General features: G+C 32.5%; 2 protein-coding genes across 8 annotated transcripts; both read left to right on the top strand.

The window, feature by feature from the left end:
- Positions 1 to 2,485: 2,485 nt before the first annotated feature.
- LOC107911683 (transcriptional corepressor SEUSS) lies at positions 2,486 to 12,155 on the top strand. 7 transcript variants are annotated; one of them, XM_016839562.2, is made up of 10 exons: positions 2,486 to 2,867; positions 3,504 to 4,783; positions 4,868 to 4,987; positions 5,658 to 5,706; positions 6,840 to 7,054; positions 7,155 to 7,223; positions 7,725 to 7,822; positions 8,702 to 8,795; positions 10,150 to 10,219; positions 10,734 to 12,155. In XM_016839562.2, exons 2-10 carry the CDS (start codon positions 3,734 to 3,736, stop codon positions 11,672 to 11,674), a joined length of 2,706 nt encoding a protein of 901 aa, XP_016695051.1. In that variant the 5' UTR covers positions 2,486 to 2,867; positions 3,504 to 3,733; the 3' UTR covers positions 11,675 to 12,155. The 7 variants fall into 7 exon arrangements, with proteins under 7 accessions (XP_016695051.1, XP_016695048.1, XP_040961584.1 ...); XM_016839559.2 differs by having other exon boundaries at positions 2,490 to 2,867; positions 5,649 to 5,706; XM_041105650.1 differs by having other exon boundaries at positions 2,493 to 2,804.
- A 3,422-nt stretch (positions 12,156 to 15,577) lies between these two features.
- On the top strand, positions 15,578 to 18,482 carry LOC107911224 (probable indole-3-pyruvate monooxygenase YUCCA10). The gene is made up of 4 exons (XM_016839100.2): positions 15,578 to 16,357; positions 16,450 to 16,683; positions 17,100 to 17,222; positions 18,075 to 18,482. The coding sequence occupies exons 1-4, from the start codon at positions 15,746 to 15,748 to the stop codon at positions 18,255 to 18,257; spliced, it is 1,152 nt and encodes a 383-aa protein (XP_016694589.1). The 5' UTR covers positions 15,578 to 15,745; the 3' UTR covers positions 18,258 to 18,482.
- Positions 18,483 to 19,492: the final 1,010 nt, after the last annotated feature.

Below are 19,492 nucleotides of genomic sequence, written 5' to 3'. Positions count from 1 at the left end.
CCTCCTTTTCAATTATTTAATGATATTTTTGTAATTTTTTTCATGTCACGAAATTTTGATAATTTTTTACCCCAAACTCAGAATCCTAAATTCTGAATCTTGAATCTTAAATCTAAAACTTGAACTTAGCCCCTGAACCTGAAACCCAAACCCTGTATCCTTAGGTTTAGGATTCATGATTTGGGGATTGGGGTTCAATATTTAGGATTATATGGTTCAAGATTTGATGTTTAGAATTCAATGTTTGGGATTTAATGTTCAATATTCGAAGTTTAGGGTTTAGAGTTTGGGTTTTAAGATTTAAAGTTTAAGATTCAATGTAAAAAATATCAAAATTATGTATGAACGACGACAAAAAATTACTTATTAAATAATTAGAAAAAAATCATAAATAATTGGTGAGTTACTTTTCAAAACTACCCACTTAGCAATCAAACTCTTGATTAAGTTACCCATTATATTCCCCGTAACTTAGCATCATTAAAAAGTTATCGCAATATATTACTTTTCAAAATATAGAAATCATATTTTAAATATTATTTTCATCTTACGAGTGTGGTAAATTACAATATAAGTAGAAATAATATAAAAAATAGGGAAATTAGATGGTATATGTAGCGTGCATGCATGCCGATTATAAGCAAGTAATGATAGTTCGAGGATATTATATGTATAATTTAATTATTTTGTAATTTTTATTGTGATATTTTAAATGAATATTGGTTTAAATTTTTAAAAAGAATTCAAAATGATTATTTATTAAACTACTTAAATTTTATTTTAAACATAATTCTTTGTATAATATTTTAAATACATTTTATATAGGATTTTAAATTTAAATTAGTTTAAAAAAACTATTTTATTGGAAAAAATTATAAATATAAATAATTTTAAATAATTTGAAAACACCATGTTAATAGTTTTAAATTTCTATAAATTTTTAATAAAAATTGTAGTATGTTTTTCAAAAAATATTAACTAAAAATTTTCTCAAAGACAATGTTAAAATAACTTTTTTTAAACCGTTTTACCTTTTGAATTTATTAAATTGATTATGGAAATACGTAAAAGTTATCTACAAAATTATTTATTTTCAAATAACATGACAATTGTATAAAATAATTTTTTGATTTGCGATACCAAATCATCTTATATGAATAGTGGTACTTTGATTAATCATGTACTTGGTCCTCTTTAAATGATAAATTTCGTTTTATCCATCAAAAAATTTAAATATTTTAAGTTAGTATGGTGATAAGATTACTTTTCGACTCTTCAATACCGATACATTAATAGTTTAACCCCTCTAAAAATTGTGAAATTTTATTTAATTTTGACTCTCGAAAAATTTATATCGTTAATCTTAAAAAGTGAGATGTTTCAAGTATATTATGAATTATATTGAAGGTAAATGAATGATATGATCCACCACTTCAAATGAATGCATTTGGATATGAAATTACCGAAATACATATATTAATCAACCCTTTATTTCATCTAAACATGGCATGTGCTATGTTATATTGTTATATTCTGAATTTGAGTTAAGCATGTCCTCTAATGGTTAAATGGGAAAGGGGAAATTCGGATTTTGAAAACTTCAAATATGAATTTCACTAAAAACAAGCTTAGAATTTTTTTATTAAAATATTTAACGATTTATCAATATTTACATGAGCTCATGGTAGAAGAAGTCTTGGGTTTTTTCTTTTCGAAACTTTTTGCTCCTATTTATAACCATTTTTGTTTTTGGATTTAGTCCAAAAGTCCGTCTGTGTTTCCTTGTTTGAGTCCATTTCGTTTGTTCATTTCGTTTGTTCTGCATGGCTCTCGGTGATGACAATAACCAAGCCATGAATTATGTGTTCCTTCGGGCGGGTGGTGAGATTAAAAATAATAATTGTTTGGATTCAACCATCATTGCATGGAACTCTTCAAGTAACCGATCCTAATTGAATTTTTTAATATTTTGAGTTTTTTTGTTCTTATGCTTTTGTGGGTCTTGTTGAAACGTGAAACTTGCTTCCCTCGTTTATTTGTTTCCGGCATATTTGTTTATGGTGATATTTGGTTGTTGGTTCGAGACAAGGGTGATTATTAATTTTCTTTAGTTATGATTTTGACTGAAAGGAGAACTTGCTTAGTTAATTTGATTTAAGAATGGGTTGATAATGGCTTTGCTAAAGTTTGGAGCTTGAGTTGTTAGTATTGTTTGGATTATCGAGTTAGGGAGTAATGTTGCAAAGATTGAGTGATTAAAGTTTAAACTTGTAAATTTATTAATAGTTCAATGATCAACCTGTAACTTTTTAAAATTAAGTGACTAAAATATAAAGTTACTAATAATTAAGTGACCTTCGTGTAATTTACCCGATTATAAAAATAAGAAAAATCCTAAAAAGCAAAAAATAAATCCAATTCGAAGGGATTTTGACGTCCGGAAGAACACACGTATAACCTCAATACTCTTCTTTCTGAATAAACGAAGCAAAACAGTGAAACGAAAAGGCATGGAAAGAGCAGAGACTGCAATAAAATACCCAACAAAGGAAAACATAAAATACTATTGAAAATTAAATAAAAGATTGTACTGAAATACGATGACGATAATATTTTTAATATCGCATTTTCCTTCCGAATACAATGGGAAAGAACTTTTAAAAACAAAATATTTTTTTCCCCCAGATATTATATTCGGCTTTGTTTGAAGTTGTGTTTGGTTTCTTTTTGGGTTTTTTCTTTTTGTGGATAGGCAATGATAAAAAAATTTCTTTTACCTCTCAGTAACAGTGCCACTTCACATTGCAAGTTCTCTCTCCCTTTTCTTTTTGCCAGTGGATTTTCTTTGTTTGAGTGAAGAACAAAGAGTACTTCACTTTCCTTCTATCTTTTCTCTTCTCAGTCTTTGGGTTTTCAATTTGTTTGTGAATTTTTGTGTGTGTGTGTGTGTCCGCGTGTTTTTCTTAATATGTGGGTTTTCATTGTTATCCAGCTTCATTTTATATACTTCTACTTTTTTTTTTTGTGGGCGTTGGTGTTGCTATCTTCTTTTTATTTCAGAACGAGAAAAAAGGGATCAAATTTAAGAGACATTTATATTGTAATTTTAGCCTTAAATCCATGGATTTTCTTTCTTTTTCCTTTAGTTTGTTTGCAACCATATTTAGATTACAAAAGGCTTCATATATTTTGGTTTTGAATTTGCGTTTTCTTTCATTTCATATTTTCAGTTAGTACATGTTACTTTCATTCTCTTTTTATAGAATTACGTTAGCTTAAACCATAAATTTGTGCGAAACTGAGTCGACTCATTTGATGGTGGGTTTTGGCTTTGGTTTTGTGATTTTGTGTTCTATGGTTTAATTGTTCTAATCTAATTAGAATTTTCACTAAATGGTTTCAGCTTCTCAGTGAAATTCTTATTTGTGAACTGGTTCTAATTTTTTTTTTAATAGAGGTCTATCTTCTTGCCTGCAATTAATGCTTTATTTTCTATGTTTCAGGTTTTAGTAGTCACAAATGGAAGCTGTTGTGACTTCTCTTTTGAGATGTTGACAAGCTGGAGTATCTAGTTCTAAGTATGGCCCGGTTTTGCTTCTTGGTTGAATATAATTATGGCCTTTCTTTGTCAAGGTGCCCAGGGAGGCTCAACAGGATATCTGTGTATGGTGAATTCGAGATGTAGTAGTTCTTTTTGGTGAATTTTTTGAGCAGTTGCAGTAATTCTTGGGAAATGGTACCTTCTAGGCCTGGAAATTCAATTGGTGGCGCTCAATCTGGTTCTCCGGCACTTATGCGATCGAATTCTGCTATTTTGGGATCTCAAGGTGGTTCAATGCCTCAACAAGCTACATTTTCATCACTTGTCTCACCAAGAGTGCAGTATAACATGAATTTGCTAGGTAGCACAGCAAACGTTTCATCACTTCACAATCAGACTTTCGGAAATGGGGGTTCTAACTCTGATCTCTCTGGTGCTAGTGGTTTGCAACAGAGAGGTTTTAATGCCACTGCTGAGTCTGATCCTCTCACTGCTGTAGCAAATGAGATTGGTTTTAATGCACCTCCTTCATCGTTCACACCATCAAATATTGCAAATTTTGGGTCATCAGGCCAAATTCCAAATCAGCAAATTGCAAACTATGCTGGAAACCCTGAAATGTTAGATCAACAGCAATCTCAAGTTAGACAATTTGAGCCGCAAAAGTTTCATCAGGGTCAGCAGTCAATGCAGCAGTTCCCTCTTTCACAGAGTCAATCACTTCAGCAATTTCAATCAACCCGAGGAGAATTTGGGGGCAAAAGTGCAGTCAAGTTGGAACCTCAGACTATAAATGATCAGGTTGGTCCCCAGCAACAGTTGCAGTCATTCCGGAATCTTGGACCAGTGAAGCTAGAGCCTCAACAGAACCAAGCTGGAAGAGGCGTAGGACCTGTAAAGTTGGAACGTCAACAGTCTGATCAGGCAATGCTTTTGCAGCAGCAGCAGCAACAGCAACAACAACAGCAACAGCAGCAGCAGCAGCAGCAGTTCCTCCAATTGTCCAGGCAGTCTTCTCAAGCTGCTCTTGCACAGATGAATCTTTTGCAACAACAGCGTATATTGCAGATGCAATATCACCACCAATTGTTGAAATCACTTCCTCAACAAAGGCCTCAACTACAGCCACAGTTTCTGCAGCAGAATTTGCCTATAAGATCTGCTGTTAGACCAGCTTATGAACCTGGCACTTGTGCTCGGCGTTTGACTCAATACATATATCAGCAACAGTGTAGGCCTAATGTAAGATAATTTCACTTGTGGGATTAATTGTTCTTCTGGTGGTTTTGCTGTTTTCCTTGGTAGTAACACATGTTGTTGATATAGGATAACAATATTGAATTCTGGCGAAAATTTGTTGCCGAATATTTTGCTCCTAATTCAAAGAAAAGGTGGTGTGTTTCGTTATATGGAAATAGTCGGCAGACTAATGGTGTTTTTCCTCAGGTATGTTGTTTAAAAAAATTGACTTGCACTTTAGTGTCCCTAGTGAGAGGAAAGAGAGAGGGGCAGTGGTTGGCATGGAGCACCCTTGGCACACTCCCTCCTGGGAATTCTAGCTTTGCTAAATGATGTCTTCGAGGAACACTGTTTGTATGTTTGAGGTGCAAAATGTCAACAGCTTATGCTATTCTAGAGAGGAGTGAGACTCAGAAAAAAGAAGAAGAAAACTATCAGATAAGGTGCTGCACCTTCCATTATAGCCCTGACCTTATTCAAGGATAAGTACAAAGAATTTGGTTCTCCTTGTGAGATACGTAGGTCTAGTGCTAAAATTTATATGATTCTTGGACTGCTTTATATGATCTCAAGCTGACAGTTTTCGAAGGTTGGGTTGGGATGTGATGCTAATTTTCTTATAGATGTTAAGTAAGATTTGAATTTATATGCTTGGAGAAAGCTGAATTTTATTGTAGAAAATTTAGTAGTATCTTGCAGACTGACAGAGGAGTTTTCTAGGATCTTGTTTGCCAATGTTTTTTTTTATCTCATTGGATTTTTGGCCAAATAAAATGATACTTTCTAGTTCCTACATTCTAGAATGCTCTGCAAAGTCTAAGATTTGATGTGTTGCCACTGTGAGGAAATATTAGAAATTTAATTGCAGATTTTGCAGGATATATGGCACTGTGAAATATGCAATCGCAAACCAGGTCGTGGTTTTGGTATGTTATGTCTTTTACCTCTTCAACTTGATATTTTATGGTAATTTAATCATTCCTGCTTTTGTAGCTGATTGTATTTTGTCATGTCAAGTATGGAGCTATGTACATCTTGCCATTAAGTGAAGAATGTATTCTATATTTTATGTAAATGGTCCTTGCTTCCTAATTAATGTTTTATCTAGTTCTGCATCTATTGATAGTAGGAAAATCTTGGAAATTATTATGATTCAATGTCTGTTTGTTTTCTGTCCTTTGGCAAACAATTAGTGGCAAAGCTCACATCTCCTGCTTATACATAAAGAATTTGCATCTGAATGCAATCCTTTGACATATACTTCTGATACCTGCTTTATTCAATATCCGGGCCTGCTTTGCATGAAAGAAGACACTTTACCAAGTGAACTGGTGCATGCTACCTTCCTAGTGATTGTCTCTTTGGATATGCATCATATTTAGGTGCATAGGCTTCATTTAGAGCACGAATTCAGGATAAGTTGCATCTTCAATCTCTGCTCTTTGTCTGAGTCTTAATGCATCAGAGACACTAGGCTTCCCTATCAGATCACTCTCAGGTGGATTAATAGATTTCTTTTACTTCGATTGCACTTGAACTGCCATGAAGCGTTCTTATACTATGAATCAGTTGTAGGTAATGCAATATTGCTTTGCTTCTTTAACTTTTCTATCCCCCTTATGTAAAAGTTTTAAGAATATAAAAGGAAGGAGTAGATCGGTAGTACTATTCAAAGTAAAATGATCGGTGATTGTAAGGTAGTAAGTCTATTTTCTATGACTCCTTGAAGTTGCTTCCAACAGGAAACTGAATGTTATAAAGCTTGTAGAATATGTTATTTTCATCCATGGTGCAAAAGTTTATCTCTTTTTAATGAGTAGTTTGGCTATCAATGAAATAAGTGGTTTATACTGAAGGAATCAAATATCTATCTTTAATTTCTAAGCAGCTGAAATCTAAGTAGAATTTCATTTGTCTTCTTTGCTGAAGAATACAACTTGTGACTACGTGGGGAAAAGGTTTTAATATAACATGTCCCAGGTTGCACAAATTTACACATGAAGAGAGAGTAAATGTCAAATTCTTGATTTTCTAACACACTCTCTGTTTGCACTTTCAGAGACAACTGTTGAGGTTCTGCCCAGATTATTTAAAATCAAATATGACAGTGGCACTTTGGAGGAGCTTCTTTATGTTGATATGCCGCGTGAATATCTTAATGGAAATGGTCAAATTGTCCTCGATTATGCAAAAGCAATACAGGAGAGTGTTTTCGAGCATCTTCGTGTAGTTCGGGATGGTCAACTTCGTATTGTTTTCTCTCCAGATCTAAAGGTTTGGAGATGTTAAATTCCATGTGCTAAAGTAAGCATAACTGCAGGAACATCTGTTTGGTTGACATTTTGTTTTTTCTTATCTTGTTTATACATTCTAGATTTGCTCTTGGGAGTTTTGTGCACGGCGTCATGAGGAGCTTATCCCTCGGAGATTGATAATACCTCAGGTATACAAAAGGATGCTTTATATGTCAGATGTAGATTTATGTACTTAAGTAGTAGTCTTGCAGCATCCTTTCATGGAGTATTTATGAATGTAAGTTAACTTGACTTTATTTTTCCTTACTATCGTGCTGGCACATTAAAAACCATAATTTATTGCTGAACAAGTTCCTCTCGTCTTCACTCTAAAAGAACATAGATTTTAGAAACAGGGATACAAGTAGTAGAAGGTGAAGGAAGATGTTTAAGAATCACCCTTCCTCTCTCCTTTCTCCACTCTGGCTCCTGAAAAGGAAAATTCTCTGTTTCCTTCTTTAGGGCGGAGTATATGTTTGGAGAGAACTTGAGCATGTCATTTAATTTTTCCCCTCTGGTCTTTCTGTGATTTCTTTGCCTTATACTCTGAAGAGCATTCTTTTATAGATTCAATGAAGCCTTTACCTGATATGTGTCGGAGTAAAGCTGCATTTTCCTAGACTAGGATAACTAATTAAAATAAATTCCAGGTAAGTCAACTTGGAGCTGCTGCACAGAAGTACCAAGCATCTGCACAGAATTCATCATCCAACTTATCTGCACCGGACTTACAGACTAACTGTAACATGTGAGTTTTATACTCTTATTAGAGCAGTCTCTGTAATATGTTAATTATTTATTTGCAACTGTTATGAGGCATGCCTGAGGAATGGGGGCTGTGCCTATTCATGCTTCCTAGACTGGTTCTGAATTGAAAATCAGGAATTCTTTATTGCAAATCTTTTTGGTAGTACTAAGTATTGAGGGTATAAGGTGTCATCTGTGAAATGGAGAAATACTATACAGATGCCTGCCAGTTTGAAGTTTAAGTATGATGCATTGATAAGGCCATATAATGCTCTATGTTATTGGTTTCTGTAGGGTAGTTAGAGGATAAAACATCCATAAGATGGGTCTAGCTGGAATGGAGAAATAGGAATTTCATTTAAGAAAAGCTAAATATCCACAAGAATGGGTGGGTAGCGTGAAATAAAGTGAATTAAAAGAAGATAACATAAATGCTTTACTCGTGCAACGAAGACCTGGATGTTCCCATGCTCCCATAGGCGATTTGGTTCAATTAGGACGGATTAAAGGTATGTAAAGGATGATGTTGGGGAATTGATGAGAAATGACTGGAGTCACATCTTTGGATCTTTCAAGGGTATAACCTTAGATCAAGTAGGCTAAAGAAAATAAGTAAACTTTTTGGAACTTTTTAAAAGACTTGGTAGTGTTGAATGTAGGTGATGCAAACATGTTTGGAATTTTCCTCTGATGTGTTACTGAATGGCATGTAAAGTGGTGTACTGAAGCATCCAACTGATGTTGATGTAGAAGTGGTGTTCTTGCTAAAAGACCATTTCGTCTTTACCTTGTTCACATATTTCATGCATGACCTTTTGTACATATGCATACTATTTGGTTTCACCTTAGTTTGTTTGCCAGTAACATGTGATTCTTGCAGGTTTGTTGCATCTGCTCGTCAATTGGCAAAAGCCTTGGATGTCCCTTTAGTTAATGATTTAGGGTACACAAAGAGATATGTGCGGTGCCTTCAGGTACTAGAGACTTAAATATTATTTCCGATCATTATGAATTAAATAAAATTTAGTTCAAACTACATGCTACTCTAATGATTGTAGTTCAAATTTAGGACAAGTTTTGCCATATAATTTATTTACCTTTTTTTTGTGGCAAAGCCTGTCACATGGTAATTGTATGACATTAACACGTGAAAGATCAAAATGCACAAAGTATCGTATTATTGTTCTTTCTTTTCTCTATTTTTTTAAATAAAATTCTTTTATGTCTAGAAATATTGTGGTCTTTTGTCTTCTCTTTTTGTTGTATTATTGCTATCTTTATCTTCTGTACGTTTTCTTTTTGTTATTTAATCCAAAGCTGGTAGTTAAACAAGATCTAAATAATTCAATGAGTAAATGTGACAACTGAATCAAGCTTTGATACCTCTTTCTGTCCTGTTTTAGAGACAGGTAACTAGTTTTTAAAAGATAGAGAGACTTAGTGGTTTGAGATTCATGGGGTTGGTGATTTTACTTGATTGTACGAAATTCTATAACATGGAACTAGAGGGGACTGAACATTTAACGTAGTAGAATGGCCCTTTGTGGTCACTTGGCTTGAATTCTAGGATTTTGGAAAATAAATGGCATAAAAAAAGTACATAAGTTCTAAAAACGCCTGTGGTAGTACTGGTAATCAGTACCCTTAGTTGTACATAGAAGCAGAGTGGTCTGTATGAGTAATTTTGCTGGAATCCACAAGTTTGAGAGTACAACAATGTGTTTTTCATTTATTTATGTGCAGGGAATGATCTAAACAAAGTGTGGAGTATAGGGATGGAATCAATAATGGGACTAAGTGCATGCTTAAACCTTAATCATTACATATATATGTGTATATTGGTGGTGATGTTTATTAGTCATTTCTTGTCATTTATAGGGACATAATTGAAAAACAAATTACTAAAAAAAAATGAGTCTTACTATAATGGGGTTTAAATTGGATGGGATTTATAGGCCTTTCAATCAATGGAAATGATTAGCTGCAAAAATCTTTATATATACACATGCTATGTTGCAATGATCATTTATCATTATATACTAATTTATCATCTTTAAAATCCCCTCCAACAAACAAATTCTTACATGGGTGATCGTCCATAAGGCCGTTACTGTTCTATGAGATCTTAGACAAGATTATTATTCTTTCTTGTTATCGTACTTCAATCTTAGTCCACAAATTTACCTTCTGTGGTTGGTGTTTTCTCGGTTCTCATGTCATCTTACATGAAGCACAAATAGTTGATGGCTGGATAGCTGATTTGCAGCTCAGCTTAAGAGGAAATTTATGTTATACATACATTATCTGACTGGTATTCTCCAATTGCAGATATCAGAGGTCGTTAATAGCATGAAGGATTTGATTGATTATAGCCGTGAGACAAGGATGGGGCCAATAGGTATGGTTCATAAATTTTGATCTTTCAACATTTATGATCATTATTAATGTTCACTGCTTATTAAGAAAAGCATTCTCTTTGATCAATTGGTGGTGTGCTGATGCTATCCATCTTCCTGGCCTATCTGAGCCCTAATAATTAGGTAGTGCAGCAAGAGACCTGGGAAGACATTATCTCTGGTTGTCATCCCCCTGCAAAAATCCCAAAGACCCTCAGTAAATGGAGGCACGAAATGAACCCCACCTGGGTCCAACACTTATCTTTGACACATGGATATGGAGATATGACCTCTAAGGATCCTCCAAATTCATGGAGAAACTTAGAAAAATCTAACCATACTGTTCGAGTAACATAGCTTTATAGTGTTCAAGAAGGTTGCCTTTAACTTATAATATGTTAAGGAATCAAATTTATCCTGGAAAGCTTGAAATGTCGCAAGTAGCATTATCATTGATCTTGTCTCTTTTCTCTTTTTGCCTCGAGACATTGGTAATTTTTCTTTATTCATTTTCAGAAAGTCTGGCCAAGTTCCCGACAAGGAGTTCCCCATCATCTGCACAGCATAGTTCAGCTCCACAAACTGAGAAGCAACAGCATGTTACTAGAGAAAATGCAAATAATGATCCTCATTCAATACAATCAACTGTTCTGCAGCCTTATACAAGCAATGCTGTTGCCAGTGTGAACAACTCCCAGGGTGCAAAATCCACTTCATCTGCTTCCACCATTGTGGGGCTTCTTCGACAGAATTCCATGAATTCGAGGATTGAAAACCAGATGAACAATCCGAACAGTCCCTATGCCGGAACTCCGGTTCCAATCCCATCAGCAGGGTCCTCTACTTCTTTGCCACTAACTCAGCCCAATCCTTCTGCACCATTCTCTTCTCCAATGCCATCCTCATCTAGTCTCCCTCCCCAAAGTTCTCATAATGCCTTGGGTACTTCAACTACAGCAAAGAGTGTCAATTCAGCAAATCCATCTGCACAGATTCCACCACAGCAGTCATCTCAGACAAGTGAGGTTAACCCAAATGAATCTCAGAACTCTGTCGAGAAAATCATTCAAGAAATGATGATTTCATCACAGTTCAGTGAGACTGGTAGCATGGTCAGTGTTAGCTCTATGGAGAATAACTTGAATAACAACAATGGGCTTCCACAGGTGAGCGGCAGCTGCTTGATGGGGAATGGGTTTGTTAACAACAATTCAGGCATTGGAAGTGGAGGAGGATTTGGGAATATGAATGGTGGGATGGGTCTTTCTCCCAATCCAACTGCTATGAGATCTACCATAGGGAACAACTCTATGAATTACACTGGAAGGGTGAGCATGCCATTGATGCCTCAAGATGCTATGAACCATCAGCAACAAGAATTAGCTAACAGATTACTGAATGGGCTTGGAGCCGTGAATGGGTTTAGTAACCTTCAATTTGATTGGAAATCCCCCTAAATTAGCCTTGCTGACTATTGTTTTATGCATTTGCGGAGGTGTGTGGTGTTAATACAGAGTGCTTGTGCCATGCATCCTGGTTGTGCCTTTTGAGTTTGGAGTGGTGATGTATAGTTAAGAGGATTTCTTCAACCTGATACCTGTTATAGAGAGAAGGGCAACATGTAACTCAGCCTTGGCGGTTGAATAGTTAATTGTTTACATTGCTTTTCTTCCCCCTCTGCACTATCTACAGTGTGCTTGTGTCATGGCCAGCGTGTGAGACCCAAGAGTGGCAGCGGTAGACACGAGAGTATTGGTGGCCATGTATGCGAGGAAGGTCTGCACGAGTGTCCTAATATGATTTGGAGGTGTTCCCAGTGCATTCGAACGGAACTCGGCTTGAGGCTTTCCGAGTATAGCTTCCAATCATTGTTCTCGTTCTGATAGAAATTTTGTAGTACATGAATGAATGAATATAAATATTTTATTTTGTTAGTAATGAACTTGCTTGAGGAGAATGGCATATGTCAAATTTCAATCCTTCTGACATGAGGCATGTTCACAAACTCAGCTTGAGGTTTCAAAATTAAGATATTTCAAGACCTTTTAGGCAGTCTTTAGCTAGTTTTAAAGTTGGATCTTAGTTTTTCGAGCATGCTTTAAGAAGTCCGTATATCACTGGATTATTGCACTAAACATCTTCCTGCCCATGGAAAAGAAACTACATACGAGGCTGCTTAAACTTCCTTAAAAATAATAATTTAAGCATAGCTCTTGGGCTTTGCTGACTTTTTATAACAGTTATTTAAAAAGAGTAATAATTTAATTAATTTTTGGAATTATTAATCCATCCTTTTATAATTATAATAAAATGTAATTTTTTAAGATGCATTTGTTGATTGAGTGTAATTACACCGTAATTCATCATATTGTATATATTGCATAATTTAAATTTCCTTTAAAATATTAATTACTAATAATTCTTCAAAAAAAATCTGAAGAAGTAAATAGAATTAATATTAAATTATTGTATGTAATACGTTTAATGATACAATTACTAATAAAAGTAACAAGAGCAAATAAACATCATATGTATTTTTATCTAATTGCTTTTGTATCTATAATATTTAACATATATGCTCTTTATTATTGGCCCTTGATCAATTTCTTCATCATCTAAATTGAAATTGGTATTCCTAAAATTATTATGATCATCTTATTCCATATACTTGTTAAACTATTAATTATATCAATGCAATTTACGGATATAGCAATGAAGCATAAAACATGTAAACACAAACTTATATATTATAAATAATGAGATAAGAATATTTGAGTTTGTGGATAAAGATGAAATGAATAAATTAAGGAAATGGTGTGCAAAGCAAAGCATATAAATGGCGGTGCTTCTTAGGTTTTAGCTTTGTTTCTTTGGCATTTGGCAATGGGAAATTGCCATTCATGCGTTACACCAAAGCTTTCAGACAATGCTAACGTTTCTCTCCCGCTCCTTTTTGGCACTTATGGTGCACCTGGATTTAGACATTAGTATAAGTTACAAATTAAATAAACAAATCTATTTCAAATTCTCAAGACCAAAAACGAAAAAAAAAATATTACACACTCATCTGATAAGTAAAATTGACCCAATTTAATAATATGGTCTAACTTGAATTTTTTATTTTTGAAAGCTTTACCATTACAAATACAAAATAAATATATAAGGGACGAAAAAGTGGACAAAACTTAAACATAGCAAATGCATGTAGTGGGATTGGAAACTCTCAAATCATGATTGTACATAACAAGATTTGAAACTAGATACTCAAAAACCTAATATTTTTGCTTTAACCAAGAACGTCAAAGTTCCATTAGCAATCAAACTCGATTTTATCTGATTTTAAAACCGAATCAACCGATTAACACATATGTTTCAGATTTATGATAAGCATAATTTTATTAATTTAAAAAAAAAACTATAAAATAAAATTTAATAAAACAACTACTTCTTAAACTTAATAAAATGATATTTTGTGGTTTATTTGATTTATAGTGGACTGTGTTATTAAAATTTTAATTGGTGGGCATGTTTTGAACTAAAATCACTTTATCCAAGGTAATTTTGGTCGAGTCAGGTGGATAATTCTGCTTGACTCTGGTATAAATCTAACCGTAAACCATGGTTTAAGCTACCTTGTCAGTTGCTGGTTTGGTCAAAGGAAGTCAAAGAAAAGTTTGCCTACCTACCCCCAATTAGAATGTGATTTGGTAATTATTTATAATTTGGTAATAAAAGGCCAAATATGGAACATTCATTAAAACAAAAGTTACCAATTTTGGTATTTACGTACAATTAGTTGTATTTAATTTTATGTTTTGCATTAGGCCCACACCATTATTACTTTTTCTTTTATGCATTATATCCATCTTTAGAGTGTTAATCTAATATAAAGTATAAATTTTACACAATATTAATTACTCAAATATAATTATACCAAAATTTTTGAGGTATTCATGCATCGAGCAGAAATAAAAAAAAATATGTAAATTATGAGCTAAAGTATCCATTTGAGTCACGCCAGTGCAATAAGATATTAATTATTTGTACTAATTATTTCTATGACAGGTACAAATTACAAAACAAATTAAATAAGTTTATATTAATTTCGAATTCGATATTTTATCATTTAATACTTATATGAAAACTTGGTAATACTAAAAAGAATATGCGAATGTACTAATGCTTATGAAGAAATTTAGAAAAAAAAAAAAAGAAAAAAAACGATTCATATACATTAGATGGTAATATGAATCGGCATATTCAAAATATTCTTCACTTGTCGAACCACGTTGATCTTGTCCGATTCAATGTTTAATAAAATATTTTTGTATTTCGCATAGTTAAAATTCAAATAATTTACAGGGTTAATAGAAGGAAGAAACTTTTTTATTGATATGTTATTTATATATGTTTCCATTTTCTTACTGGTTTTATTTTTATAAAGTTGAAAAATGAGAACTTAATTCAAAAACATCAATATCTATATAAGGTTACAAATTTATAAATAAATTTATTCATACTTGCCAATTCAACTAAGTGGGTTTATTCATATTACTCCATATTTATATTACCTTGTTAGTTAATTTGGTTAAAATGTAATTTGATTGATAAAAATATAAAATTATCTAAAAACTCATTTTACTAAATTATTTTTTACAAATTTATTTATTTTAATTTTTTACTAAAAAAGGCTTATAGTGTTTTATTTTGTTAAATAAATGCATAATCTAATAAACTAAATTTTAATTTTTTGGAGATGTTACTAAAAGAATATATCAAAGAATTAGAGAATTTTTAATTCATTAGCTTTTTTTATTATTACATCATTTTGGTTTAAGTATAATGAATTAAATCATTAAAATAATGGGTAAAATAGTAAAAGAATGTCACATTAGTCAAATATAATATAGGTGGCATTGCAATTATCTCTTTTATCACTAAATTTTGACACAGTTAATACTATCATGCTAGTAATTCAGGGGTGAAATTAGAAAATCTTTTTAGGGTCAAAATTGAATTGTAATTTTTACAATAGAAAAAATATATAATTTTATCATTTTAATAGATTTTACTTTTATAAATTTTAAAGAATTAAATCAAATTTTTATATTTTTAAGGGAATTAAAGTATAATTTTACTTTTACTATTTTAAAATTTTAAAAATTTTAAAAGTTGATGAGCCAAAACGCCTGTTATCCCAATAAAAATAAAAGAAGAGAAAAACAAATGCAGAAAATAACAATCCCAAAATCACGTTACTATCGTTGAAATCCTTTCTACAAGATTTACACAAAATCAGCTATAATGGAAAATCAATTAAAAGTAAAAAATTGAAACGAAACGCAGATTTCTGTTGCCATCCTCATTAAATACTGTAAGAACCCTACATTGTCACTATTCAGTGTTCCTCTTCAGTGACAGCCTTATTTAACAAAGTGAAGAGATTTAGACTCTTTATTTGAACTCCAAAGAGAGTTTTTTTTTTCTTACAAACACCAAAGAAACCGACCCAGAGAAAAAAAAAAAGAATGGAAGAAATTGTGGTACTGATTGTTGGTGCTGGACCTTCTGGTCTTGCAACTTCTGCATGCTTATCAGTTCATTCCATCCCTCATATCATCCTTGAAAAAGAAGATATTTATGCTTCCCTTTGGAAGAAAAGAGCTTATGATCGGTTGAAACTCCATTTAGCCAAAGAATTTTGTTCCTTGCCGTTCAAACCCCATTCACCCGATAGCCCTACTTACATACCCAAAGATATGTTCGTCGACTATCTCGATGACTACGTCAAGACGTTTAACATCCAGCCTAAATATCAACGACATGTTGAATCGGCTTCTTACGATGAAGCTGATGGGAAATGGCGGATCGAGGCCAAGAATGTACTGACAGGGGGTGTTGAAGTTTATGTTGCTGAGTTCTTGGTGGTGGCTTCAGGCGAAAACAGTGGCAAATACATCCCGGAGCTGCCGGGGTTGGATAGCTTTAGCGGTGAAACCCTCCATTCCAGTGAGTACAAATCGGGTGCCAAGTATGAAAACAAGGAAGTCTTGGTCGTTGGTTGTGGTAATTCTGGTATGGAGATAGCTTATGATCTATCAAATTACGGAGTTCAAACTGCCATTGTTATTAGAAACCCTGTAAGGATTGAGACACAATACTTCAGTTTCTTATACTTTGTCTTGAATAAGAGGAAAAAAAAAACTGAAATCTAGCTTTTTTTTGGTTGCAGGTTCATGTGGTGAGCAAAGAAATTGTGAGGGTAGGCATGATATTCTCCAAGTATCTCCCGATTTTTATAGTGGATATCATGGCCGTACTGATGTCGAAAATATTATATGGCGATCTATCCAAGTATGGGATCCGTAGGCCAACCAAAGGTCCTTTTTATCTGAAAGCGACAGCGGGGAGAGCTCCTGTTATTGATGTTGGAACTGTCGCCAAAATCAAGTCTAAAGAGATTAAGGTCAATTAAATCAAAATTCCCAACAATACTATGAACAAATTTTGGCTTAAATTGTGCTGAATGCTCTCCTTTTTTTAACACTTATTTTGTTCTTACCATTTATTTGTGTTGCGGTCAGTGAATCCATATAGAATCCTTGTTTGATTTCATTTTGCACTAATTAATTCAAATCACTAAACACTTTTTAATGAAAGACAACGTCAATTTTCTATATAAACATGTTATATAAGAGATTTATTCAATTTGTGAATTGATGAAAGGAAAGCATTTGGAATTTTGTAGTGTTCTTAAATATGTTTGGAAGTAAAAAAAAAATTATATCTTTATTATAACAATCTTAATTGAAACTAAATATAACCCTTCAAATGATTTCTAACTATTAAATCATGTTTTTTTTTTTTTGTGATGCTATGTAGGTTGTTCCAGCGATATCAAGTATTGATGGGAAGAAAGTGTTGTTTGAAGATGGTGCTGAAAGAGAATTCGATGTGATTGTTTTTGCAACTGGCTATCGAAGTGTAGCTAATAACTGGCTTAAGGTAAAAAAAAAAAAAAGAGTCCCAAACTCTATTTTTTTATTAAGAAGGTAAAAACTATTACATAGCAATTAATCTAGCAAAAGATAAACCGGTAATATCCTCATGCAGACCAATAACCATTTTTTCTGCAGTATTTGCTAAACAATCAGTTATCTTATTGTATTCTTGATGCACATGCCTAATACTAATATCCCAACCTCGACGCAACAAGTTTCGGATGGCATGAATGACATACGAATCTTGTTGCTGTATAAAACAAATGAATAGATACAATCTAAAGACCAAACATTTAGAATCATAACTAAAAAATTCACTATAGATTAGATAGTGGAACTTTGTCTATCTCAACCATTAAAACAACTTTAAACCCTAAACATTCATACCCATTACTAAAGAATTCTCATCTAACCATTTTTTTTCTGAGGGTTAATTTGGCTAATGCTATTAAATTTGTTCAACTTTACCTATCGTGCTATTCTTTTCGATTGACTTAGCCTGAGTTTAATGAAACCGTTAAATTCTTAATCAATCTATGTTTTTGTCGATTTCTATTTAATATGAAATCGTTAAATTTTTAGTTAATTCACGGTTAACTCTTTTGTCGATTTCAATTTAATATGAAACCGTTGAACAATTTTTTTGTCGATTTCTATTTATTATAAGTCACGTGTTCATATATAATCGATTTTCTGTGCTCGCGTGACCAATTTAATATTTATTCATTTGTGATTAGTTTCTAGTAAAATTAACCTAAACTCAGACTAAATAATTAGTTATTCATATGATGAAATCTTCTTTTGATAATGCAAATTATTTACAAGTTGTCATTAATAACCACATTTTCATATGCAGGATTTTAAGCATGTTCTGAATGAAACCGGGATGCCTAAAAATGACTTCCCACACCATTGGAAAGGAGAAAAGAACTTGTATTGCTGTGGATTATCAAGGAGGGGACTGTTTGGTGTGTCCATGGATGCATCCGCCATTGCTGATGACATTAAAAAGGTTGTTACTGAGAAACTGAACAAGTGAACAACAAATAAAGGGTGTTTCTTGCAGCGCCTGGTTTTTAATTTACTGTTAGTTTGCTTTATGTTTGTATGTCATCTGTCTGTGTTAAGCAATTTATTTTACTGACCGTGGAAAGAACAATCGGAATTTCATGATGTCCAATCTGTTGTGTTATGTGATTAACAGTGTCAAATGTTTGGTTGTTTGCTTTGTTTAATGTTTTCATTTCGGTTTTTCTTGGTCTTCTATATATCTTTTATAGTTATCAGATTTTCCTAAAAATATTATCATATTTGTTAGTTTTGATCCAATACTTAAAATTATTTATAGTCTCTCTCAGACTCTTAAACAGGAGGATAATACGTTTTAGTACACTTGAACCCATGTCCTCCTACACTGGCAACAATGTCGATGTTACTCGAGTTAAGACTCAATCGACTATAGGTACTAAGTTTTTAGAACAAAAATATTATAATTTTATATATGCAGTCATGATCGAATAAAACAATAAAATTTTTATATTTTCCTAAATGTATATTATATAATATTAGATATAATACAGTATGTTTATACTTTCATATGAAAAAAAATGTTAGTACCATGCTTTTTAAAAAAAAAATGAACTACTTTTTTACCAAAAAAAAAAAGAAGTATTTTACTTCAATCAAATTTGAACTCTTCACGATTAATTTGCCAAAAAATTGGAATATTGTAAAAAGATTACTTGATTTTGCGTAAGAAATCATCAAACTCATATTTTCTAAAGCTATGTGCTATCATCATGTATGATATACTGTTATAACGCTACAAAAAGTATAGAGCCTCTAACAATAATGTAATTGGCCATCTAAATTAATCTCTATTTTTATTTAATATTCAAAAAAAGAAAAATAATTTTGTGCATGAAGTTTTTAACTCGGTGTGAAGAAGGATATAGATTCAAAAGTATTGAAGCGCATTTACCCTTTTATTTAAAAGTTGAAATGAATTATGAATAGTATTTAGAATATATATTATATCATTGGGAACGATTAGTATTCCCTTAATGCACGTACAACAGAAATGATTGCATCACAATAATCTTATATCTTGAATTAATACTTATATAATTTAAAATTTTATTAAATCTAAAGTAATAAACGTTTTATCACTACTAAAATTATTATAATGTTGTATTGAGTTTTTTTTTTAAATTTAATTTAGTAGTTGTAATCTTTTTTTATTGAAACTATAAATATTAATTTTCTTAAAATGTT

The sequence above is a fragment of the Gossypium hirsutum genome, chromosome D11 (genome assembly GCF_007990345.1).
Source record: "Gossypium hirsutum isolate 1008001.06 chromosome D11, Gossypium_hirsutum_v2.1, whole genome shotgun sequence".
Classification (NCBI taxonomy): Eukaryota; Viridiplantae; Streptophyta; class Magnoliopsida; order Malvales; family Malvaceae; genus Gossypium; species Gossypium hirsutum.
This window is presented reverse-complemented; position numbering and strand designations above follow the sequence as displayed.